The 26,838-nt window shown below is 33.3% G+C and overlaps 3 protein-coding genes and 1 long non-coding RNA gene across 6 annotated transcripts in view; 2 read left to right on the top strand and 2 right to left on the bottom strand.

Moving 5' to 3' along the window:
- The first annotated feature begins 118 nt into the window (after nucleotides 1-118).
- Nucleotides 119-3,609, top strand: LOC128181116 (uncharacterized). The gene is made up of 2 exons (XR_008243286.1): nucleotides 119-226; nucleotides 2,919-3,609. It is a non-coding gene; the product is annotated as an uncharacterized LOC128181116 (long non-coding RNA).
- Nucleotides 3,610-7,313: 3,704 nt separating this feature from the next.
- Nucleotides 7,314-12,957, bottom strand: LOC128180145 (yolk ferritin-like). Its single transcript, XM_052848035.1, has 7 exons — nucleotides 12,800-12,957; nucleotides 12,354-12,454; nucleotides 10,929-11,075; nucleotides 9,649-9,723; nucleotides 8,218-8,271; nucleotides 7,996-8,115; nucleotides 7,314-7,543 (listed from the first exon to the last, which is right to left on the bottom strand). The coding sequence occupies exons 1-7, from the start codon at nucleotides 12,843-12,845 to the stop codon at nucleotides 7,412-7,414; spliced, it is 675 nt and encodes a 224-aa protein (XP_052703995.1). The 5' UTR covers nucleotides 12,846-12,957; the 3' UTR covers nucleotides 7,314-7,411.
- Nucleotides 12,958-14,216: 1,259 nt separating this feature from the next.
- LOC128180146 (ferritin, lower subunit-like) lies at nucleotides 14,217-17,329 on the top strand. Its single transcript, XM_052848036.1, has 5 exons — nucleotides 14,217-14,376; nucleotides 14,835-14,938; nucleotides 15,260-15,406; nucleotides 16,476-16,601; nucleotides 17,122-17,329. Exons 1-5 carry the CDS (start codon nucleotides 14,265-14,267, stop codon nucleotides 17,269-17,271), a joined length of 639 nt encoding a protein of 212 aa, XP_052703996.1. The 5' UTR covers nucleotides 14,217-14,264; the 3' UTR covers nucleotides 17,272-17,329.
- Nucleotides 17,330-17,715: 386 nt separating this feature from the next.
- Nucleotides 17,716-26,838, bottom strand: part of LOC128180144 (SMC5-SMC6 complex localization factor protein 2-like) — a 29,882-nt gene continuing 20,759 nt past the window's right edge. For all 3 annotated transcript variants that reach the window (XM_052848032.1, XM_052848034.1, XM_052848033.1), the window contains exons 18-22: nucleotides 25,767-25,949; nucleotides 21,087-21,215; nucleotides 20,497-20,580; nucleotides 19,729-19,797; nucleotides 17,716-19,302 (exon numbers count right to left, since the gene is read on the bottom strand). In XM_052848032.1, coding sequence (XP_052703992.1) covers nucleotides 19,150-19,302; nucleotides 19,729-19,797; nucleotides 20,497-20,580; nucleotides 21,087-21,215; nucleotides 25,767-25,949 — 618 coding nt within the window. In that variant the 3' untranslated portion in view covers nucleotides 17,716-19,149. The remainder of the gene's footprint in view (nucleotides 19,303-19,728; nucleotides 19,798-20,496; nucleotides 20,581-21,086; nucleotides 21,216-25,766; nucleotides 25,950-26,838) is intronic.

A 26,838-nucleotide genomic window follows, 5' to 3' on the forward strand; every position in this document is an offset into this window, starting at 1 on the left:
AGTCAGCAATACACTGTAAATTGGACTTTGATAATCAGTGTTCGTTCATGTTATAAAATGTCATTTATAAAATGCTCTATTACAAATATAGCTAAATTGTTACTTACTATAATTTGAACACAATTGCTATCGCTGCATCAATGCAATGTCGGCTTCGCATCGGGCTATATAAGTACAAATGTTCAGGCTAAAATTGTCTTGAAAGGATCATCCATCATTTTTAAAGGTACGTTAGCTTTAAACTCCGGACAAATCAAACCTTTTATTTTCGAAAACATTTCTTGGAAATATATCTTTATCAGCATGGGCTCTGAATTCTTTAAAAAAAAACATTTTTTTCTGTCTTATTAATGCGTAATAAAATATATTTCGTTTTTTTTACATGTGTACATGTAGGTTGCCATAATTCATATATTATAGGATTGTTTCCAAATACAGAGGGTAGAAACTTCATATTTGTTCAAAAAATTACCAGAATTCAAACATCATCTAATAAGGAAAACGCATTATTATTTTTTTCTTAGGTATTCAATGTATAATGAAGGAATGTTGAGCAATTTTAATCATTTTATATGAGTTAAATATGTATTGCAAAATAACGATGAAAGTGAATTAAATTAGATTTACATGGCTGATCACATATAAGAAGCCGGCCATTTTTGAAGGGTTACTATCCCTTTATGAAATAGAGAAAAATTTTTAAAAAATTAATATTTTTTTCAATATCTGTTTGTGGTAAATGGTTCGTTTTATTTCATATTTGAATAAAGAGAGAGTTTCTGCATATATTAACCAAGATATTTGTATGAATTAAAGTCACTTTTTACGATATCGTAATAAAAACATGCGCTGCCCATAGACTTCAATGTCAAAATGTGCGACTGAATTTGGACTATAATCAAAATTTTGAAAAATTCTATCTATGGGGTATTTTTATTTGATAACACCTTCAAAATGATACCATGATTCAAACTATCTGATCATTCATTTACAATGTACAACATGTGGTCGTTATACATTGAATACCTTAACCGCTAACGTTTGCTGTTTATGGGTTAGAAGTCCTTTAGAAAAAGATATAACTTATTGTATTTATGAACAATTTAAAACTAAACTTTTGAAATATTATTAATTTTAACAAGTACTGTGGCAACCGCAATACTCAATCGTTGAAAATCTGAAACAAATGATTAAAACTTAGAATTGCTTGATAAAATCGGAACGGATAAGCTATATTTTTATATTTAATTTATTTTAAAAGTTTGGTCTAAAAAAATTCATACTCGAAGTTTGATTTAGAGAGACTACTTTTTCAGTTACTTGCTGTCTAAATATAAATAAATTAGTATTCTTTCAAGCAGAAATAAAATTGCTCTGCATGTAAACATGGTGGACTAATTTAAGAAGTGATGTTTTAATAATAAACAATAATCAAGGTATGGACCATATATTAAAGCACCCAACCTTCCGCAACAAAATATAAAATAGAGCGGATTTCATTATTACAGATTCTATTTTATCTGTCTTTACTTCCCTAAAGAGAGTACAGAGCACTGCATGATTACTTAGCGTAGAACAGAAACCACCGTTTTAGGACTCGCAAACATCCAGTTCATTTTTGTTTATCCCGATTCACGTTTCTATTTGATTAACGCATGCGTAACACTGATGTTTGTTTTATAATAAAAACCCTTGAAAGTCAATAAAAAAAATTTAACTGTTAATAATAGCGAGCGCAGCTCGCCGGCGCGCAGCGCCGGTGAGCGAAGCGAGCTCTAAGAACCAGTGTGCGCGGGAAAAAGAACGAGCTAAACCTACAGTTCATCAAACAAAATTTTTTGTCTACGTCCCATAATGCTCTCTAATGTTTTCACCCGTGGTGCTATGCCAAAAATGGCCGACTTTTAACTCGTAATTTACGGTGACTTAAAGTTTGAAGACACGTTTTGAGTGCTGCATAAGCTTTGGCGAGACTCAAAAGATTTGTTACATGCTTCCATACCTTCGTATTGAGTCGAGAAACGTAAACAAAGACGAACAAAGTCATGGATGACGTCACAGTGCACTCGTGCTATATTTCCCGCGATAAATTTAGAGGCGGATCAAACATCTGTAATGAGTGTACTAGCTATTTCAGTAAAGACTGCGATACCTGCCTCATTGACATATGATTAATTTTGTTTTTAATTTGTTTTAATATAGAGATTATATAAATATATACTAGCAAGAGCCATACTTTACTGTCATATCGATCCATTTTTAAGCTAATTGTACATGCATGTACAGTAGGCAGGTGTATATAAGTATATGAGAAGGGAGGAAATAAACAATGGGACATTTTGAACTAAATAAAAAGGAATAAAATGAAAAATAAATAAACAGTTAAAAAATTTATGTAGATATTGCATATAGTCAGGCCATTAAATTTAAAAGTGGGAAATTACACACCTACAAACAGGGACCAGGCTCTCTCTCTCTCTCTCTCTCTCTCTCTCTCTCTCTCTCTCTCTCTCTCTCTCTGGGTAGGGGGTTGCGATGTATATGTATCATAACCATTAAAATTAATACCTTAAGCATACCTATTGTAGAGCAATACTCTCTCAAAAATTCTTTAACGTTCGTTGATACCTAAATAACACTAGGTTGACAATGATGCAAGGTATTTGTAATTCTTGCTGCGCTCGCCAGAACGGTAGCACCGTAAAACATATTAATATTTTCTGCACGTTACGACTTAAATAACGCATGCATAATCCGGATGTTTGTTTCATAATCGAAACCCAGTCAATATAAAAAAAATTTAACACATCATTGGTCATTTTTTTGGGGGGGGAAGCCTTTTTTAATCAGTTCATAGGGTCTTATATGATATTCCATATTTTTTAACAAAGACATGCATTTCCCCCTTCTATTTATAGATGCTGAAACTTCTGGTACTCCTTAGTGCTGTCCTCGTGGTGTGTAGTGCCCAGGGCTGTACAAACTGCCAGGTTGATGGACGTACATACAGAGGCGGTAGCAATTTCCAGTTCGACAGAGGATGCTATCGTTTCTCCTGTAAGTGCAACTGCGATGGATCTTGGAATTGCCCGAGCAGTTTAACTATTAACAAATGTACAGGAGGCGGCAACCAAAATACAGGCGCTTGTGGAAACTGCCAGGTTAATGGAGGCTCATACAGAGGCGGCAGCGATTTTCAGTTCGACAGAGGATGCAATCGTTTCTCATGTAGATGCAACTGCGATGGATCTTGGAATTGCCCGAGCAGTTTAACTACTAGCATATGTTCTGGAGGCAGAAACACTGCTTGTAGAAATTGTGAAGCATATGGAAGAACCTATGGGCGTGGGTCCTTTCAAATGGACCAGGGTTGCTACAGATATAGCTGTACCTGTAACTGCGATGGCTCGTGGAACTGCCCTGCCGGGAAGACTAAAAGTATTTGCTAACTTTACAAAAATACGACAGAACAGAAATTCGCTGTCATAGGCATCGTCATTTACAAAAGAATTTAACTAACGATTTGCGACCAATGAATGTTAACTAATCACAAACTTATCAGTGTTATATTTTAATGACTGTCAAATAAAAATATGGACATTATCAAAATACTTGCAAATAAATTTCGTTCATTAACAACCATTCCACAAAACTGAAAATATTTATGACTTTGTCGTATATTCAGACTTTCTTTTGTTAAATGCAATCCTAATTTTCAGCATTAAACAAAAAGAATCCTTAAATCAAGGTTTTTGGTGTTTCTCTCTCTCTTTCTCTCTGTGCAACACCTACTGTATATTTTAGATTTCGTTTGTGACCAACAACTTCAGCTCTACCATAATTTTTTGTAAATAGAATTTACTTATCATGAAATATAAAAATGTGCTTTTCAACATCTATCAGAAAAAATAAACTCAATTATTGGGAAAAGTGGAAAAGTGCATGCATTTGACATAAAAGTTCTAATATATCATAAATTGAAAATTGATAATTTATTTGACAATGGTATGATTATTACCTACGTTAAGCTTTTATCAAATTAATGAAACAAAATAAATGACGTTTGATTATATGATCATAAATGTCATATAGGGAAAAAAACCTTGACCGAGTGAACTTATTTTTGTGTTCAAAACACGCTTATGAATTCTTATGATCCTCTTTGAAAAAAAGAAAGACTGTGTGTTCCACCTGTCGTGTGTCTGTCTGTAGACCAAGTATTGTCTGATTTTATGTTGGTTTTTAAAACACTTCAATCCGCAATAGCAGCGTCTGACCAAGATTCTCACACAAGCTTTTAGTTATCTGGGTTTTTTATCGAAATAGTTTTCTTTAGAAATTTATGCGTACTAAAATTACACTTCCTGAACTGATAATACTTATACAGTTGGCGAGCATTGTTTAAACACTTGTTGTACATGTACATTTAACTATAGAGAGACGAAGTAAACGATACTCAACTGTCTTTTCAAAATAGGAGATAACGAGAACTCGCTCTTTCAACATTAAATGAAAATAATCCTTACATCGAGGTCTTAGTGTTCTGGAGATCTCTCTCTCTCTCTCTCTCTCTCTCTCTCTCTCTCTCTCTCTCTCTCCCTCTCTCTCTCTCTGCAACCCATACCGTAATTTTCAGTTTTCAATTATTACCAGAAACATCAATAATCTATCTAAATCGAACTTATTATGAAATATTTGAATGTGCTTTAGGAAACGTATGTTCAGTTATCGGGAAGTGGAAAATTGGATGCACTTGACATTTAATTAGTAAAATAATGTTGATGGATTGCACAATAAGCAATATGACAATGGTATGACTATTACCTACATTAACCTTTTATCAAATTAATGAAACCAAAAAAAAGTTTGATTATGTAGCCATATATGTTATATCCATGTAGCAGATAAATAACCTTGACCAAATAAATTCGCGGGTTTTGTGTTCATAAAACGTTAAAGGGTACCTGCAGTGCCGGTCAGTTTTTGATATAATGGAGATCTATGTGTAAAAACATCATCCTGAAAATTTTACAGCGATCGCATAAGTAGTTTTCGAGATATTTGGGGAAAACCCGATTTCACACCTGAACGAGTTTTGAATCAAGCCGATTTGGCGCGAGATGAACTGTGACGTCACGGGGTCAACGCCGCTGTATGAGAAACAGGAATAACGTATAAAAACTGTTCGTTTTCTTGCATTGTTTTATCGATATATGAACATTTCTTTCTGTTATTTTGTTTCCTTATCAACCCTGGATGCCTAATTATACTGTCGTTTGAGTTTAACCCGTATTTTATCGAACAAAAATGCCGAATTCGGACAATTGTTTGCTTCATGAATTTCGTCAAATGTGTAACACATTTTACATATAAATGCACACCATATGTTGCAAAATGACAATTAATCAAAGCATTATTGTTATAAGAAACATATTTAGTTAATATTGTCATTCTTTCGAATGATTTCTCAGTGACATTATTAACTGATTAATAATATTAATAATACATAATGATATTTCGTAAAAGGTAACTCGGGGTCTATTCCTCGTATAAGGCATAACATTACAAATGATGTCGCCCGATTATTCAATAATATTGATATCGGACCAATAACAATCAAAATAGTATGCATTCTTTAACAAACAAACATGGGATTATAAACGGATCAAGGCGAAAGTCCAAGATGGCTGCATACATGATTATATCTGTCTCGTATTCTTTTAAAAATACGATAATGGAATTTAATTTTACATTTATTTACATCCTTTGTCAAAATGTTCCAGTTGATTTAGATTTCATAATGATTCGTTGTCAGTATTACAATTTAAGCTATACGGAGTTATAAAGCGTTTAATTGCTGACCATAGCGCTCGAAAGAAAGTTGCACTTTATTAAATAAGAAATTATAAATCCGAAATAATTACTTGATCACATAAAAAAGGTTTCAATTGCAGATTTGTAAATTTTTGTCATTATTTAAGTGATAAGATAAGTAACAATAAAGGCATTTACTTCGAACATTAGTTTTACTATTTAATAGTATCATGCATGCTTCTTTAATCACTGATTGTCGGACTATACACATGTTTTAGCTGACGAATGCTTGATTTTACACAGTCTAATTTATTTTTCTGTTTTATCTTTTAACAATTGAGTAGCTAATTATACACAAATCAATTTACCAGTCTAGAGGTGTGAAACCCTCTCTTTGTTCACCAGACTCGTGTACCTTGTGTATACATACCCCAGATACACGTGTGTCTGGAGCAGTGGCTTCGTTAGTTTACCTGTTTAACCTGTGTCATTATCTCGGATCACTCGTGTGTGAAAGGATATTATGTAATCAATAAAATGAATAATGAACAGAAATTTGCCCATGTAAGCGTTTTAAGATATCGTATTCATCGGTAAAAAGGCGACGAGAATAACAAATTTTAAAATCCTTTAAAAAGAAATCTGATTGTAATAAAATAATAACGGATACAAATTTCTAGATCTACGATACTTAAATTAACAAAATACGTCAAAACATCAGACCTATATCAATCATTTTGGCTGAAAAATCGAATTTAATTTGTATAGCTTTGTAAGGAAATTTTCCCTCGTGTTGACCTCGTGACGTCACTTCCGCTGAAGCCTCGTTATCGCCTAATTCTGTTTTCTCTTGATTAGATTTCCCAAAGCAGGTAAAAATAGCCACTTTGAAGAGGCGTAACTCCATTATTTTTGCACCGATTTCGATGCGGTTTTTTGCATTAAATTTTGGTAAATAAACTCTTTAACATATGTTTCACATCAGCTGGGCTGCAGGTACCCTTTAATGAGTTTTTTGTGCTCCTGTTTAAAAAAGGGGAACCTTGTGTTCCACCTGTCCGTCTGTTTGTCTGTAGACCAAGTGTTGTCTGATCGATATTTTGTTTGTTATTAAAACACTTTAATCCGCAATACCAGCGTCTGGCCAGGGTCTGTCACAAGCTTTTAGTTATCTGGGGTTTTTTAACGAAATATTTTTCTTTAGAAATTTATGCGTACTGGAATTACACTTCCTGATTTGATAATACTTTTCCAGTTGGCGAGCATTGTTTAAACACTTTTTGTACACTTAACTATAGAGAGACGATGTAAACGATATATTCAACTTGTTTTCTACGAAAGCAAAACTGCAATTTTGCGGAGGGTAACAGTAATTGGGGTACCAAGTATTTCTGTGTTAATATCGACAATATATTCCAATGGTATTTTTTTAACAGAAACAACGCCATTAAATGCATATTATGAACCAGCAGACCTTTAAAACAATAACAAAAAGCATCTTATAATATGTAGCTTTACTACTTAAATTAGAGTTACAATTTAACGTTGACATTTATTCTTTCTTTGACAACTCTCTCATTGTGTGATTGTTCTCTATCTACAACTTCTGGTCAAACAGGTACTCTCCAAGACCCTTGCCTGCTCTCTTCAGCTGGCTGATCTTATCTCCAATCTCCTTGATGGCATTCACTTGTTCATCCAAGAAATCGTGTTCCAACACATGAGATAGCTGAAATTAGTGGTCAATATTGCGTAGATGTAGATGTCTCGACATTCAATATTTATATTCGTTTTGACCGAAATATTTGCATGAACAGTGAATCAAAACCACTATAACTAAAATACAATGTTTAATGTTAATATATATTTTACATTTACATATAGAATTTCTGAGTGTTAAACATTGCACCCTTTCCAAAAGCTATTGTGAAATAAACACAGTGTTTACCAAAGAAATTAAGCTGGTTAATGACGAAGACCTTTTGGTTTGATGTATTGCAATAAATAACGCTTTAATTTTATTTCAACCAAGGAAAATAAATGATGTAACCCAGTTATGAGCAATGAAGATAATCATTAGACTTAATTTTGACCAATAAAAATAATGATAAAACCTCATTTCAACTAATGAATAAAATGATGAAAAAAATAAGTTTCAACCAATGAAAATAAAGGACGTACATGAGCATCATCATCGTGCCCGCTGTGGATTTTAAGCAGTTCTTCATTAACGTATCGTTCTAGCACCAGAGTGTCCTCCATAGCAAGCAATCCGTTGAACCAGCTGTCACGCATGGATTTCTGGGTAATGAAAGAAAAGTAAAAATAGTACATGTCATTTTTAAGGGAATTATAAACTTCAGTTGGTAATTGAAGTCGTCAGAAGAGATTTAGATTACTTACGTCACAATCGATCCCGCTAAGAGCAGTTGCATCACCGGTCATAAAGTTGCAAATCTGATAGAAAGTAACAAAATTGTTCTAACACTTTTTGCAAACAAATAAATACTATACAATCATATAAAACTACATTTTAAAAGAAATTGTTATGTGTCTTTATTTTGATTTGACTTAAAACTTAAATCAAAGTACTGAAGAACTGACGGGAGTTTATTTTATCGATTATTATTTATTTTAGAATCAACGATATATTATTTTGAATGGCAAATAGTTTCCTATATGTATTTGAATTATGCACATTTTTAAAAAAAAAATGAATTATTCTCTGACAAGAATTTCGCGAAAACCCCATATGAATCATATTCAAAGAATTAATTCCCTCAAACTACGTATCAGTAATCGATATTTCAAAGAAATAGTATAGATCCAAGCAATATTGAACTCTAGTCTCGTTCAACCAGACGCTCGGCTGTCTCCGTCTACGATAAGCAAGAGAGACTCTCTGTTTGTCGGAGATTTACGGATATATTGAACTCTGGCGTAGGAATACATACAATGTACGACTACAAAAAACATCTAAATTGTTCGTACCATTTAAGATTTGACCATTTACAACGCATCTATAAATAAGTTTCCTTGAAAAACAATGTTTTAGAATACATCGAATTTATCGATTTTTTCAAGGACTAAATGTTATCAGCGGTGTTAGTTTGTGCTTAGGTCCAAAAACTGTTTCACTTTCGGTTTGCCTGAGTAACTGCATAGGAGAGTTGATTTAAAATCAACTCCAAAAAATGCAGGTGATAAAACTATATGATACCTGAAAGAAAAGCAGATGATTTGCTTTGATATAAACTGATAACAATATCTACACTTATACATAATATGGTCCTGTTATAAAATTTTGTCTTGAATGTAACGTGGCTGTTCTAAAACCAATTTCGGTATAAAGTCGCAAAAAAATGGATTTTTGTCGCAATAATTTTGAAATTGTAAGCAATCAGTAGAGATAGTATCAATATCACTTTAAAATTGTACCAGTAAAAATCAAATTATATTTTTTGTGAAAAAGATTAAATCATTTTCATTTCTTCTCCTCAAACATTCATTTATTTATAGAAAATTTAAAGCGAACTTATTGTTTAAAAAATAAGAGAAACCTTGTGTATTTACTGATTTTTCGACGAGTATATTTTTTGTGTAATATTGGTAATTTTGGTCACCCAAAATAACCCTGTGATATTTTCCTAGGATTCTGTTCCGTCAGACATACATATATATAGTCCTGCCTAAAATTTCGATCAAATGCAGAAATGATATTAAACATTCCATTTAAAATAGTTTTGACTTTTAAGGTAATAATCTTAACGAGTTTTGTGTAATCTTAACCCTGACAAGGACCATTGCTTAGGTCTCGGGTATTGTGTTACTTACACAGGAGGTGGTTTTTGTAAAGGTCAAGGTGGTGCTGTCCAGACCCTTGGATACGACGTCACAGACGTCTTGCAACTGAAAGTAAACAAGGAGTGATCTACATTGTAAACAGTGCATCACTGGTATGTACACAGTCATAGATAACCGATTACATTACCTGTTGAAAAATATGATGTAAGTACATAACATTAAAAGGAGTGTTTGAAAGGAGTTTTTAGATGACTGTATACATTATTGTTGCTTTGTACATGTAGCGTACTCATATGCACATTTATTGATAACCGAATTACTCTCTTTACCTTTTGATATAATCTGTATGAAATAGGTTTTAATAAGAGGAGTGTTTGGATGTAAATCTTTGAATTACTATATCAATTTGGTAAAATGTTGTTTTACTGCTGTAGTCCTCATAACTGTTTTTTGTCACCAGGATCTATTTTCATTGGAGAATGGTGAAATGACTTTGTTATTTTATTAGGGTCCATTAAAGACAGAATAATAATTAATATGATTGTTAGGCGAATTTTCTTATAAATGCTTTCAAAAAAAAGAGACAAAATACCATGAATTTTAAATGAATTAGTGAAATACTTATACATATTATCTTAATAACATGTTCATCTTTGTATTAGCTATTATTTTGACTACATAGATATGTAAATTGTTTTAAAATATGTAAGCGCCATATATGTGTATACACAGGATGTACCTAATAGCTGCATGTATATATAATTGTGTATGTGTTGATCTTTTATATGGAGCTTTCTTCCAATGATTGTGAGCGTGTACCGGTATGCCTTCTGATCCCAAAAGTGAAAAAAATATTTAATATAATTAGCAAAATGTCTTTTCATTTCCAAAGACATGTAGATTAAAATGTGTCGATCAATGGAAAAATATAACTTAGCATGCTCTGAAATGTTCGCTATCCTTATCCTTTCATCAACGAAGGTGATATATAATATGCTTTCTTTGTTGTCAAAGCAGCAGCGATCATTGCGCAAAATATTACACAACCTGTTGGCAATGTTTGCTACCCTCATACCCTCTTAAATCACCCAATAAAAACATTTTACATCTTTGGTTGATAATTAAATTAGTTTAAATTTGACCTTTAGTGTTACTTTTTTTTAACTCTGACGTTAACGTTCCCACATCTCTTGTTGATGTACTACACAAATGTTTGCAACCTCCATACCCTTATGAAACACTAAAAATCATTATACTGTTTTTACAAATGATTTTTCTTTCTTTGATACTAAAAATAGCCTTAATTTGACCTTGATTTCCTTCATCTGGACGTCCCCGCCCCTCTTGTTGATGTACTCCATCAACTTCTCAGCGTGAGATCTCTCCTCTTTGGACGCCTCGGAGAAAAACTTGGAGAATCCGGGGAGGGACACATCAGCCCGGGCAAAGTACTGCGACTGGAATTTAAAATGAAAAGTACTAAATGCACGTAGAACTGCGACTGGAATGGAAAAATTACGAAGTAACTACTGTCAGGACTTCATAGTTTTGCTCTAATTTCAACCCACTGTCATTGAAAATATTTAATATTTAGTTATTTTAACCTGATTTAAATGAATAAGCAAGAGACATTGCATGTAAGTTGTTGTTGCAATTAATAAGTCTTAAGTTACTAAATAACTATAACCATTAAGTTCCAAGAACTGTAACACATGAAGAGTTACGGTATATGTAGCCATTCACCATGCGTCATTACCGAATAACAGTTGCCATTTTAGAAAGCGTGATTGGATATGTACTTTATCATTATTTTATATCTTGTTATAACAGTAGATGTATTTTTGTAATCTTTTTTTTTAAATTACAACGTTATATGAAAACATAATCATGTTTAATGACTTGCAAGTAGAACACCTTGGAATGGGTTCATGGTGCACCTCAACCGAGCAATCAATTTAGAGAATACGCGTACGACAGGTTACGCTGCAAATTGATTACCTAAAAACTATTAAGGTGTAAAATGTTCAAATCAGTTCAACTTTCAAATAAAGAAATATACTAACGAGATACTTATGTGAACAAAATGATCTTCAATTCATCTCTCGTAGAATAGAAATAGAAGTGATTAAGCTTGGTTGGCTTGTAATTCAGGCGTTATATATTTTACTGTCGTACTTTAGTGAAAGTAACTAAATTGTTATTCGCATATTTACGTTCTTTTACGAACTAAAGATTAGCAGAAGTAACTTTCTCGGTATTCACGCGTTACATTCTTTTTCTCACGTAAACTTACATGTAGGATAAAGCAACTGGCTTGTAATTCACGCATTATATATTTTTCTTACGTAAACTTGGTAGTAGTAACTGGCTTGTAATTCAATTCATGCGTCATATATTTTACTCACGAAAGCTTGGTAGAATATAACTTGCTTGTAATTCACGACTTATACATTTTACTGACGTAAGCTTGGTAGAAATAATAGGCTCGTTATTCACGCCTTTTACATTTTAGTCACGTAATCTTGGTAGAAGTAACTGGCTTGCAATTCATGCGTTATATATTTTACCCTTGTACGCTTGGTAGAAGTAACTGGCTTGTAATTCACGACTTATAATTTTACTGACGTAAGCTTGGTAGAAATAATAGGCTCGTAATTCACGCCTTTTACATTTTACGCACGTAATCTTGGTAGAAGTAACTGGCTTGTAATTCACGCGTTATATATTTTACTTACGTAAGCTTGGTAGAAGTAACTGGCTTGTAATTCACGCGTGATCTGGTCATTCAGCGCCGTGATGGTTGTATCTTTGAACTTCTGACGGACATTTTTCACGTCTATGTAAAATAAATATGTCAAAAACAATCACAGATGTTTTCCTCTGCATCTTTTTTATTTATCAAAATAAAAGTTTATCCTGTTCAAGAATTTCTGTAACTCGTATTAAAAAAAATTGAAAGAATAGTTAATTAAACTTAATATCCTGATTTATTTGTTTAGACATAAGTATTTCTAATTATATATTATACAAATATGTACACAAGGTAGATGAATAAGTGAAAACACATTGTCAACGAAACAAATACCATTAAAATGATTATAATTATATATTATTCAGATTCTCAAAGTACAATCCCATTACGACAAATCTTTTAAATGGATTTTTTTTAAATTACACTCACCAGCGTATGCCAGGGCAAGAAAAGCGAAAACGACGAGATACTTCATGGTTTCAGATAAAATGGCTGCTGTTCAGAACACCTTCGTAATAATGACATGAGATATCAGTGATATAGAGAGGCCGAGCAAAGTACAGCCACGGGTATCGGTAAGCATAGGACCAGGGCCAAGGGTATTTATAACGGGACATTGGCCTATTAACTACTAGACGTTATATAACTATGTTAAATTCTTAATCAGCCAAGCCCTTAAATTCAGACTTTTATTGCAATGCACATAACTACACGTGTGTATTGCATTAGATCTGTTAAATATGGTATAATATTGGGGAGATGGGTATCATTTGACAGAGCATGATTGAAATTTGATGCAAATTTCGATTTCATCTGATTGAATGAAAACCAAGTACTTGTATTCAATTATTAAAGTATGATTTGATATGCAAATGAGTGCTACATTATATATTCAAAATTAATATTATTAATTTTGAATACAATATGATAAATTACAAATATCACACTACACCGGTCATATAATAAGATAAAGTAAACATTGCTTTTTTTCAAACGGTACTAAGTGAGGCTTTGGAAGGATGCCAAGTAACAATTGTGTTATTTAAGTTCAAGAGGTAAAAGTTAGTGCATGTATATAAATACAATTTTAGCAGCTTACATAAGAAGATGGACATGTTACTTATAAAAACTGTTGTCAATATCTCCTTTTATATGTTCATTATATGCAATATAATATATTCAAACTCAAATTAACAGAACATGGTGCTGCATCAAACTTGACATGTCAATGGCCAATCGGAAGGTCCGGAACAATCTCGAATGTTTGCAACTTTGCAATTGGTTTATTTATCTTTCGTCATCTTTTTGTGATAATGAAAAATGTTTCTTCTAATATTTGACATCTCATTCATTTGGAACGTGAAATTTTTAGCGTTATCTATAGGCCGCCATTGTATCATGGTTGATATAATGTAAAGTTCAATATATCTTTAAACTTAGGTACAGTTCAAACTTTATCAGTGATGGTGTATATTTATATGAATTACAGATGTTATCTAGGTTTTAGAAAATCCAGAACATGTCCCTTGCACATTTAAAGATAAACAATATATATAAAGTATGAAATGTAAAAATTAAAAATTGTATTATATGGCAATTAAATACGACTTAATTTCTTGTACTAATTCCTAACCATCAAATCTTTAAGATTCAGGGGTATACTGAAAAATAATATATTATGTTGAACAATATTTTCATAATTAATACCAGATTGAACTATTGCTGCAAATATTGATTATCACATACAAAAGACCTCAAGTAATTGTTTACATCAATTTATGTATCATCTTAAGTATTAAAGTACTGTACAAGCGGACACCACCTATCGGTTGTTTGACCGGAAGTACCCTTTGCTCCCGTAGTTTGTTTCTAAAACTTTAATGGAGAGCACACGATGAGGTTCTTTGTGACTGCGTTATTTGGTTTGGTGATTGCTCTGCTGGGGTACCATGGACACGCACGGCTGGGCGGGGTCACAGCGAGCGCCAGCAAGGCCCCTGTTTCCGGTACGTTCATAAAATTGTCAACCACTGCTTCATTTGCGTTGTTTTTTTATGCATAGTTATGTAATATTTTCATACACAATTTTGAAAGTAGGAGAGAAGCAAGCTACATTGTAATTTTTAAACCTAATCGGTTTCGTGGTTGTTTTCATTAAATTTATATAAGCATGACATTTTGGTACAGTTTTGACAATAGGTGAGAAAAAAGGCAAACATATTTCTTTTAATAATTTGTTACTTTTTCACAAAAGGAACAACAGGGGTTAGGGTTAAAAGTGTGTGCCATATCGTAACGTTTTGACCATTCACTTGAAAAATGTCATGATAATTAGTTCGATCTTCCAAAAGGTTCAAAATGGCATCAAAAGGCGTCTAAAAGATTCTCAAAATTCGTATTTTAATGAAATTGAGAATAACATGGTGTCATTAACAAAGCCATTTTTTTTGTTTGTGTTTTTCAGACCATGTGCCGCTTGTGGAACAGAACTTTGTTAAGATCAATAGGAAAGGACTCAGCAAAATGATCTCCGACTGTTTCAACCTCTACTATCAGTACCTTTCTATGGTACTGATTTTTTTCTCAGAATGCTGTATCTATTTTCTCTTCATTTTATTGATCTTTCAAAATATGTTATATTCTAAAACTATATTTTAGTATTTTGTATATAAATGATATTGTGAAGTTTTTTGTTTTTTTTTTTGGGGGGGGGGGGGTTTCAAAAATGTCATCTTAATTTTCAAGTATTTATTATCACCATAATTTTCAATTATTTTATATGAATCATAACAAAGTCATCAGTCAGCACATTTCTGAGTCTATTGTTATTGTTGATGATTTTGTTTTTGAAAAATACCTTCTTAATATAGATTAATCCTTAATATACAGGCCAATTATTTTGGACGTGCCGATGTCGCACTTCCGGGATTTCAAAAATTCTTCACCACAAGTGCCGAAAGGGAGCTAACTCGTGCCAAGGACATGATGGAGTATATGAACAAAAGAGGGGGAACTTTGGATCTATTGCCAATTAAGGTGACCAATGTTGGAAGACATCGACACGCTCTGTAGTGTCTGGGTTTTGGGTATTTTGTTTCCCGGAGAGAGAGAGAGAGAGAGAGAGAGAGAGAGAGAGAGAGAGAGAGAGAGAGAGAGAGAGAGTCACGGCAAAGTTAATATCTCGGCATTTTCATCTTTGATATAAGGTGCAGACAATATGACTGTTAAAGAGTAAAGGGACACTATCGGTATGACGTCTTTAGAAATAGAACCATTTTAACAAGACATTGGACTTTCGGTAGGATGTAGCTATCTTTTTCTTGCATCTTGCATCAAAACCAGTTAAACATGACGCTGGTTTCAAGTGAAATATACACAGATTGCGTAGTCTTAACTCAAAAGCCAGACAAATTGTGTTGATTACAAAGAGTCATGGCTGCGTAGCCAGCAATGAAATAGACAGGCCTACGTCACATTGCAGTTTGACACAACTACCTAAAGTCCAAGCTCTTGCTAAAATGGTTCTAAACAGGATAAATTACTATGCGACTTAATCTATACTGGATATTTTTCCCGCAATTTGGTTTGAAATAGCCCTATTAGTTAAAGCGTCAACGTTTGACCTGCAAGTCGTGAGTTAATAACCGGCTATGGTTTTGCAACTTTAAACTTCATACAAAATTATAAAATGCATTTTATGAAGAAAAAAAAATTAAATTAATAATTTATATTTTTATAACGGTGATTATATTTTAATTATTATGTAAAATATCAGTAACCAATATCCCCTTAAAAGTTCTTTAGGATGAAAAGTTTACTTGATTTTGTTTGGGAAACAATTGAAGGAGCTAAATGAGGAATAATACAAATTATTTCGGGGGAGAATTTAGGGATTGTTCGTTAGGATAAAAGTTCATTAATTCGTCTCTATATAAAATGAATATCATATTTCGTTGAACGTTGAAAACAATTCATGGGAAATGGATAACCACGAAAATTGAGCCCCACGAATAATGACATTTCCAAGTATTTTGAGATTTACTGGTATATAATTTCACGGTGTTACTACTATCATCAAACTAATATATCATTGCTCTCATTTCAGAAACCAGTGACAGGAGACTTCAGCGACGGGAGGTCCGCACTAGACCTAGCACGAAGACTGTCTCGGAAGCTGAACGCGAGGGCCTTGGTGAATCACAACATTGCTGTGTCAAAACGGGACCCAAACGTAAGCACTAGACAAAATAAGCGACATCAAAAAATGCCCGGAAAATAAAATGAACCTATTAAATTGTCCACAGAAATCTCTGGTGTTGATGTTCACAATTTGCAAAGATATAGAATCTAGTAGATAACCCATTGCCAGAATTCAGAAGAATTTACTGTAAACCAACGTTTATTCGCGACGACTTTATTTCGCGAATAACTTGAGTTAAATTGGTTCGCGACGGCTAATTTCGCGATCAAGCCTTATCTACAATCGTGTGGTTATTACACCCGTTGGGCAAGGACTGGTTTGCGGCGAGAAAAATTCGCGACGAAGAGGCTCTCGCGAAAATTCCTCGCACGCGAAAAAAAGTTATTTTACAGTATAATAGATCTCCACGATTGATAAAATAATAGAACGAAAATTCCCTCAAATTCATCACGTCATATCAAGTACAATTTACGTCATGTAACACCTGCTGCTATGCGTTGTTAATACCTTAGCTAGTATACCTGTATATTTTCTCCATTATTTGTTGCAGTTGAAACTATTTTATGAGGAGACCATTATCGATGGACAGGTGGATGTAATAAAAGAGCTGGGGGATCTAATTACCCGGCTAGACCTCATGAACAAGTCTCAGAGGGGTGGACTCGCACTGTACATGTTTGATCTAGAGCTACAGAAATAGTGATCCAAACAGTCTTTCATGATGTAAAAAGTTCGAAATAAAATTCCACATCACTGTTGTTTTTCTTACTGTAGACTAATATATTGTGCTGTTGTATGTTAATACATGTACAATGTATATGATTTATACCATTATTGTTGTCAACATTTGAGACTGCTTTAATTTTTAGTGTACAAACTTCTAAGTGAGAGCAGAATCTAGTTAAATGCATTTGCTTTTGGTAAATATATGAAATACAAAAACATATAAAAGTGCTTCCATCCATTAAAAACAAAATGGGTGGCAAAGGGCAAAAAATACACATTCTTGTTTTATTAATTATTTGTCTTATCATTCTTGGCATTTTTTGCCCTTTTAATCGCCTCCCAAAATTCAATGACAAGCACTTGGCCATTAATTTGAAATTGATCTTAAAAAGTTTAAGACCACAAAAAAAAAGAGATGTTTAAACAAAACAATATGGTCATTTATTGTACAAACTTAAAACAGAATCAACAAATTCAATGTATTCTGAGTAACATTGTTCAATGGTTAATACTACTGCATGCCACTACATAAGTAAATTAAACACCTTTAGTCAAAAGCTCACCGGAGTAAACATACATGTTTTTGAATCAAACAAATATGTATTTCAACCTTGTTTTTTTTTCGCAAAAATATTGTATTAAAAGTTGTTAACAATTTTACATAGCAAATTAGTCGTTCATATATATGTATTTCGACCTTGTTTTCTTTCGCAAAAATATTGTATTCGAAAAAGTTGTTAACAATTCTACATAGCAAAGTAGTTGGAAATAAATGTTAATAAATTGAGATACAGACAGATAAATACAGACTAGAATGTCACTGCTCGCCTGCATACATGTAAAGTGCTGACCTTTGCAGTCAATAGGCTTACTTTGACCTTTCACAGACAGTTTTAACCTTTTTTGACATTTCCAAGTTTCATATAATGCCAATTGTCCAATTTATTAGATCAGTTACTCTGGAAATGAATATCGCATCCGATATTAAAGATTATTGACCGTGCAATGAAATTAGGTGTAGGAAAACACCATTAAATATTTTAATCATGATACAATGTATATATCTTTTATTTAAGTATGAAAATTCTGACTAGTTTTTTGGGGTTTTATTTTTTTTTGGGGGGGGGGGGGGGGGGGGGCTTATGAAAGTATATTTTCTTTTATATCACGACTTTATGCATGAATGCAAATTTATCACCATTAAAGATAATCAGTTATTCCCTAAACATGTATTTCACTCTGTTTTCTAAATGGAAAGTTGATCTAAATAATAACATGCTTATCATAAATTTCAAAAGAGCTTCTGTATGTTATCCTGTAAATGTCAGGCTTTTTTTTAATCCTTAAAAAACTAGTGGCACCTATATATTTAAGTGAGAATAGAATTGGTCAAGTACACATTAGAAAGTACACAACTTAGAGGAATTGACTAAAACTTAAATAAACATTAATGATTTCCATCAATTTATACTGACCATTATAATCAAACTTTTATTCTCTGCTATACAGCATAATTCATTTTCCTTAAAGTTTTTTTAGAAGGGGTGGGGGTGGAGGGGGGGTAGGTTGTTGACCAAAATGATTACATATTTAACAACAGATTTTGACATCAAAATATCATTCTTCTATGATAGACGGTTAAAACTGACTGCAGAATCAAAAGATGGGAGTGAAATGAAAACCTGCGACCTTTCAGCAATGAGAACAATTTTTAACACAAACAGAATTTGAACACATAATGAGATTCCATCAACACTTGCTTTCAGTGTAATGAATGGAGTTCTGATTTGAGCAACAGTTGGCAGTTTACGTTGAGTTTGATTTGTCGTTTACATGTAGCGTGGCTTGTAATTTACAGGGACTGCGGTTCCTCTTCTTCCAGTGGGTCCGCCATTTCTACGTCCGATTCTGGTTCTGACTGGCTCTCATCAGTCTGACTTGCCTGTACGGTTTCAATTTCTAAAGTCTGTGGCGCTCGGGATGTTGTGTAAGAGAATATACTTCTCTGCAAAAGTTAAATGTTAAATCAGGATTAGAATGGGGGCTCCATAAGTCATTGAATAAACATTTGTAGACATGAAATACAGTTTCAGAATTATTTAGTAGATAGCGCAGTAAAAATTGAAAATCATTTCACCAAAAAACAAATTAATTTCTGTTTGTAACACAGTTTTAATGCATTATTTAAATGTTTAAAATTGCACAGTTTTTCTTTGCCAAGGTCACAATGCTTGCTCCTAAAACCATTCATAGAATTTCATAACAAATTGTTATTTATTAAGATTTCTATGCATGATGATAGAAAATTGAATAATTAAGAATGAATACAAGCTACAGCATTTTTGCTCAGAACTGTTAATGCCAATAAAAATTCTGCAGCAGTTGAATTCATTCCAATGGTAATTATAACATGGCCCTGCGGTAGTCTCACCTGGTTGCTGCCCACAGTCAGTAACCTCAGCGTCCACTTACTGGTCAGTCTCACCATCTGGTCCTTCACCTGAGAAATAAACGACAAATTATTACCTGGAATTTAAATGCATAAAATTTGATAAACAATCTTGTAGGCAAGTGATTTCTTCATATTTGAGTACAAATTTTTTTTGGAGGATTGCAGTTTTGCAACAAATTTTTCACAACTGTAGAGATTTTTCTGAAAGCAAATCTACCATGGTAGAGAAAACTGGTAGAGGAAATGAATATTACATGTTTGTACATGAAATATTTTTAATATATGTATCACTATCAACATTAAATGTGTCAATTAAAAAATCAGGCCAGCACAATTGAAAGCCACTCACAAGCAATACTGTAAAAGTGGCTATTTACGCATTGGGGAAATTTAGCCTAGTTACGCGCTGCTAAGCTTAAAAATATCCTTGCACACATGGTAAAAACTCAAAATTTTAGAGTGATCAATTGTTTATTGTTTGACCATAGAAAATGTGTACTTAAACATCAGTGTAAAAAACCACATTAACAATACATGTGGCATTATCAATCTTCCTTGTGGCTCTAGTTTTGTGGATTTTGTGGATGGCCCGTCCACTAATTTTTATCCCAAAAAACCTGTAAATTGACAATCCCATGAAAATTGCTACCCCCCTCCCCTCCTCCCACAGATTTATATAATTCTACAATATTTGGCACTAATATATGATATTACAGAATTTGCAGGGAATATCAAATAATGACATACCCTGCTCCTGTCCAACACTCGGACATCGTCCCTCGTATCACCGCTAATCCTCTTAATCTGCTCTGACAAATACTGTAGGCTGTCCTACAAACAAAGTGCACTTGCTAGATAAGGTTTTCACATCCATACACATGTTTATCCAAATGTGAAGATTGACAATAATGTGGTAAAATAACATTCAGTAACAAATCAGATAAGATTTTAATTTCAAATTGACTAATTTTTTGAAAGTCAGAAACACTTTACATACATGTGAAAAACCATTTTGAAATATTATTTGCATAAGATAAAATTCAACTACAAAATCATGAAATTTTCGTTGACTAGCATTAAAATCTTCATGTATGTATCTGTAAATTTTGATCAGACACCAAGAAAGCCAAACTATTATGGACAAACAGGGCTTTCAATAAAGGAATGTTATATTTCATTGTTTCATTAATCAAAATTTATTCATCAAAATCAGCCATTTAGAATATTATGTTGGGGGAAAAAATTTATAAGAAATAATTTCATCCACCTGGAATGAAAAAAATCATTTTTTCAAATCAAAAATACTAATTTTAAGCCAATTTTTGGGGAAGTCCTACCTTTTCCCCCGGGGAAATGACCCCATTGCCGACACCGAGGTCTATGAGGGTGATACAGCTGTACAGTTTGTACATGTCGGACGTCACCAGCTGTTGGAGGTGTGGCAGAAACTGATGGAGGTCTCGTATCTACAAAGGTAAAATCCACTTTTTAGTATATCACGATTTAAATTGGTAAAAAAAAGCATCATTTCAAATACATGTATCATATTAGTTATCTAGGTCCAATCAAGGTTGTACGGGGATTTACCCTGGGTTGTATTCCATACACCCTGGGGTAAATCCCCCTTCACTGTTGGTTGGACCTGAATAACAAATTTATTTCCTATGTCATACAAATTTTAAAATGAAATTGTTTTACCAGTGAAAAAAGTTTGATACAAAGAACCAAAAATTGATATTAATTGAAATTGTGCTGAAAATCATTTATTTATACCAGTAGCTAAATTATGAAGAAATACGAATTTTGACAAATTATTCATTCACTTACTTCATTTAACATTACATTATTTTGACCAAAGATGTAAACAAGAAGTACATTGTGACGTCACATTTTATTTACACCTGTCTTCAGAAGGTGGTACGCAGAAAGGACTATGTGCGGTATGGTCAAATACCTGCCCCCGATTTCAACCAATTTTTAAATAGTATCGTATAACAAGAGGCCCATGGGCCACATCGCTCACCTGAGGAACAATAGGTATGATAAAATCAGCTTAATGGAGTCATAATACAAACTATCTGGACAATGTACAATAATACATGTAGATCCTGTATAAATAAAATCCATTTTCCCCTGGATATTCTTATGTTTATAATCATTAGTCCCTTTTCTAACAAGATGATTTTATAGCCTTATCATATGTTGAGTATTGCAGTTCTCAAAATGATCCTTAACAATAGTTTATATATTAGATATAAACGTACATCAAACTATGAACCTTCTCGGGAGGCCAAAGAATTGTCCTGGGGCCAAAGTCTTAACAATTATAAAGAAACATCTGGCTGATTAGTTTCTGAGAAGATTTTTAAAGATTTACCCTATATATTCCTTTGTTAAATTTTGACCCCCCCCCCATTGTGGCCCCACCCTACCCCTGGGGATCATGATTTTCACAACCATGAATCTACACTACCTGAGGATGCTTTCACACACGTTTCAGCTTTCCTGGCTGATTAGTTTCTGAGAAGAAGATTTTTAAAGATTTACTCTGTTTATTCCTATCTAAAACATCGACCTCCCATTGTGGCCCAAACCTACCCCCAGGGTTATGATTTTCACAAATTTGAATCTACACTACCTGAGGATGCTTCCACACAAGTTTCAGCTTTCCTGGCTAATTAGTTTCTGAGAAGAAGATTTTTAAAGATTTACTCTATTTAATCATGTGTTAAACTTCGACCCCCCATTGTGGCCCCATTCTACCCCCAGGGGTTATTATTTTCACAACTTTGAATCAACACTACCTGAGGATGCTTCCAAAGAAGTTTCAGCATTGCCAGCTGATTAGTTTCTGAGAAGAAGATTTTTAAAGATTTACTCTATATATTCCTATGTTTAACTTCGATCCCCCATTGTGGCCCCACCCTTCCCCCGGGGGTCATGATTTTCACAACTATGAATTTACACTACCTGAGGATGCATCCACAAAAGTGTCAGCTTTCCTGGCTGATTAGTTTCTAAGAAGAAGATTTTTAAAGATTTACTCTATATATTCCTATTTTAAACTTCGATCCCCTATTGTGGCCCCACCCTACCCCCGGGGGCCATGATTTTCACAACTATGAATCTACACTACCTGAGGATGCTTTCACACAAGTTTCAGCTTTCCTGGCTGATTAGTTTCTGAGAAGAAGATTTTTAAAGATTTACTCTATATATTCCTATGTTAAACTTCGATCCCCCATTGTGGCCCCACCCTTCCCCCGGGGGTCATGATTTTCACAACTTTGAATCTACACTACCTGAGGATCCTTCCACACAAGTGTCAGCTTTCCTGGCTGATTAGTTTCTGAGAAGAAGATTTTTAAAGATTTATTCTATATATTCCTATGTAAAACTTCGATCCTTCATTGTGGCCCAACCCTACCTCCGGGGATCATGATTTTCACAAATTTGTATCTACATTACCTGATGATGCTTTCACACAAGTTTCAGCTTTCCTGGCTGATTAGTTTCTGAGGAGAAGATTTTTAAAGATTTACTCTATATATTCATTTGTTAAACTTCGACCCCCCATTGGGGCCCCACCCTCAGGTGAGCTAAAAAGGTTAAGTTTACAATACAATCAGTTGTTAAAGTTGGTTTCTGGAAGAACAGACTTTGAAAATTTTCTTAATATATATTGACAAATATTTTACTTTTTTAAGCTTTAGTTTTTAAGATCTGTGTACAAACATAGAATTGTGAGCAAATCGCTGTATCTTGCTTATAATTCGAAGCTTAACACTCAAATATGGTTAGTAAATAGAAATTGTAAACCATTAAACACAAGAAACATGCACTACATGTATAACAAATAAAGAACACAATTTATTTTTTCGAAATGAATCATATATATATACATGTATACACCTACATATTTCCGTCAGCGATATCAAACTCTATTTAAACTGAATAAACTCGAAAAAATGCCGAGCATCTCAACAAAACCTATTGCATTAATCTACATGTACCATTACGCAAAAGATAATGCCGATTTACCGATAGAATGAATTGTATTTCAGTACCCGTCCCCTACATCCGATTTTGCTTAATTTGCGCAGGTAAACAGTTAACTGTTTGATTTACCGAAGTCTCTGTTTGATTTGATACGTAAAAATCACGAAATACAGACGATAGTTTCCAGGTTACAAAGCATAATGAGAACGAAACGAAAATCAGAACAAGCTAACACCAACGTCATGTGTGAAAACTGTCAACGCATTGAAATATTTAGCCTCAATTTACTTCACAAAATCGGCACCAATATATTTTGTATGTTTCAAAATTTCCCTTCATACGCGAACTGTTGCACAACAAGCAAATTCATCATAGTCAGATCGACCCTTTTTCGTATAATGTCATGGCTGCTTTAAACAAAGAACCTCGTTTTAGAAGTATGGAATCATTTTACCGGATGCCGAACCCGAAGCTATTAAACTGATTGAAACACGCATTTCCTTTATTATTATTTTCGTAATAACTCAGATTTGAAACAAAATTTCCACTTAATTTTTGCAATTTATATTTTCCTTCCCATAAGGATAATTTATGCTAAACTATGTTGAATTTGCCTCGGTAGTTCTTGAGAAGAAGATTTTTAAAAATGCACCCCCCTTTTTCTACAGTTTCAAGGTTTTCTCCGCTTTGAATACAGATCAAACTTTTATTTCTGCAATTTATATTCGCCCTCCCATAAGGATGATTTGTGCCAAATTTGGTTGAAATTGGATAAGCGGTTTTAGAGAAGAAGTTCAAAATGTAAAAAGTTTACAGACGGACAGACGGACGGACGGACGGACGGACAGACGGACGGACAGACGGACGACGGACAAAATGTGATCAGAATAGCTCACTTGAGCTTTCAGCTCAGGTGAGCTAAAAATGAAATCTTCACAAATCATTGTAAAGAGGATGCCTATAACTTTAATCTTGATTTTAGTCATCATTGCTCACTCGCTTTTTGTCTATGACGTCACCTAAATGACCCAATTCCCGCAAAGTTGCAAACAAATGAAGATATTCTCATTTTTGCTCTATATTTTGCATTCGGAAGTATAGAGCGCAGGTCTGCTCAAGTGCAATTTTAACATATGTTTTTCTTCAGATAGTTAAACATATTATACTAAAAAATGGTACTTGAGCAAGCCTGCGCTCGATGTTTCCCAGTCGAAAAACCATCGGAAAACACCCATATTTTGCTACAAAACATCAATTTATCAAAATAATGCAATATTCATGACGTCATTTCTAGGTCATGACGTCACTGTGGTGATTACCTTTTACACCTTTATTTCCAATATGATTTTAACTATCTTTCATCTCATTTTAAAGCTCTTTCTAAAACTTTGATTTTGGGGGGCAAAAATTGCATAAAACCGCACTTAGTCCTTTACACCTGGCTTGTTAACCTATCAGATCTCGTATTATTAGCGACATAGGAAATAAATATTTGTACAAACTGTTAATCAACTTTTTTTTTGCATTCGATAGAATTTCATAAGGTTCACAAGAACCTTGTACCAGTGGTTGCAAGAATTTCTTGCAGAAAACCAGTCATTATATGTCTTATATTGTTTAAATTTTTTAAACATAAGATTCAGTTGATAGAGTGAAAAGTTGTTCCAGCGAAAAATATTTTATCACTCATCAAATAATAAATAAAGTTGTTATGAATAAAATTTGGTCTAGAGTATTCATGTTTCCTGTAAACTATGTTGTTTTGATTGTTTATTCAAAACAAAAATAAAATAATAGTTCAGAAGAGACACTAATCACCAACTATCCATGTGAAATATGGTATTCATGTCTGAATGAATACATTTTCATTTTACAGTAAATTATGTTATTCATGTCCAAATGAAATAAATTTTTCAAACAGAATATATCATCTACACAGTAAAACTCAATGCACTATTGTGTTAAACTTGCCACACATACCCTCTAATAGGTGTCAAGTTGATGAATGAACACCTTACCTTGCAGTTTTCTATTTTGTCCTCGGGGCTGGGCTCCATGTCAAACAGCTGCCTCAGCATGAGGTAGGAGACCCGCCTCTGGAGGTACTGGCCTCGCCTCCCGTATGGTGACAGCGAGGCTAGACACACCTTATTGTGGTGGTGCTCCGTCAGACTCGGCAGGATAGAACACAGCTTTATTGCCTGGTGTAAGAAAATAAAATAAAATACATTTTGTTTTTGTTGTCTAATAAACAGAAGCTGTTGGGGTTTTTTTTGTTTTTTTTTACATTTTACACTTTTTTGTTAGTAGTGTTTAAAGAATGAAAGCTGCAGTTTTTTTCTTCAAGTGATATACCTAATATTTGATATTTGTTCGACTTGATGTACATGTATTTTTCATTATATTTTGCAAAATCATTCTACTATTATAAAAAAAATTATTAAACATGCTGTAATCATGGTGTATAAGCTTTGTAAAAAAAAAAAAAACTTTAAAAATTACTGCTGCTTACAAAAAAATGTAATCCAATATCCTATAGAATCTTAAAGGGACTTGGACACGATTTGAGCTCAAAATTTATTTTTTCAATTTTTGTGTCTAGAATTGTTAATATGGATGTTTTCAATGCTTTGACAAAATTTATAAGTCAAGTATCGAGTTACAAGCGAGTTACAGAGGTTAGAATTCTTTGTTTTGTAAACAAAGCTTGAGTCCCGTTAATGTTCACATATTCGTTGCATTGGTATAATTTTCAATCTAATATTGTTGTTTGTTGTAATGAAATTATTTATGAACCCACTGAATCAGTCTATCTTGTTTCCACAAGTTATTTTGATAGAGAAATGGCAATTTCTTTACTTTACAGTATTTGTAAACAAACTTATAAGACTCGATCGAGCTTTGTTTACATAACAACAACTTCTTTCCTCTGTATCTTGCTCGTAACATGACTTCTAACATTCAAATTTTGGTGAGTCATTCAAAATACAAAAGTAAACTATTTTATACATAGAAATCAAAAATTAAATTTTCATTTGAAATCGTGTCCAGGTCCCTTTAAGTGAATATTAAAGCTGACAAGTAGACCAA

Source organism: Crassostrea angulata, chromosome 4, assembly GCF_025612915.1.
Source record: "Crassostrea angulata isolate pt1a10 chromosome 4, ASM2561291v2, whole genome shotgun sequence".
NCBI lineage: Eukaryota > Metazoa > Mollusca > Bivalvia > Ostreida > Ostreidae > Magallana > Magallana angulata.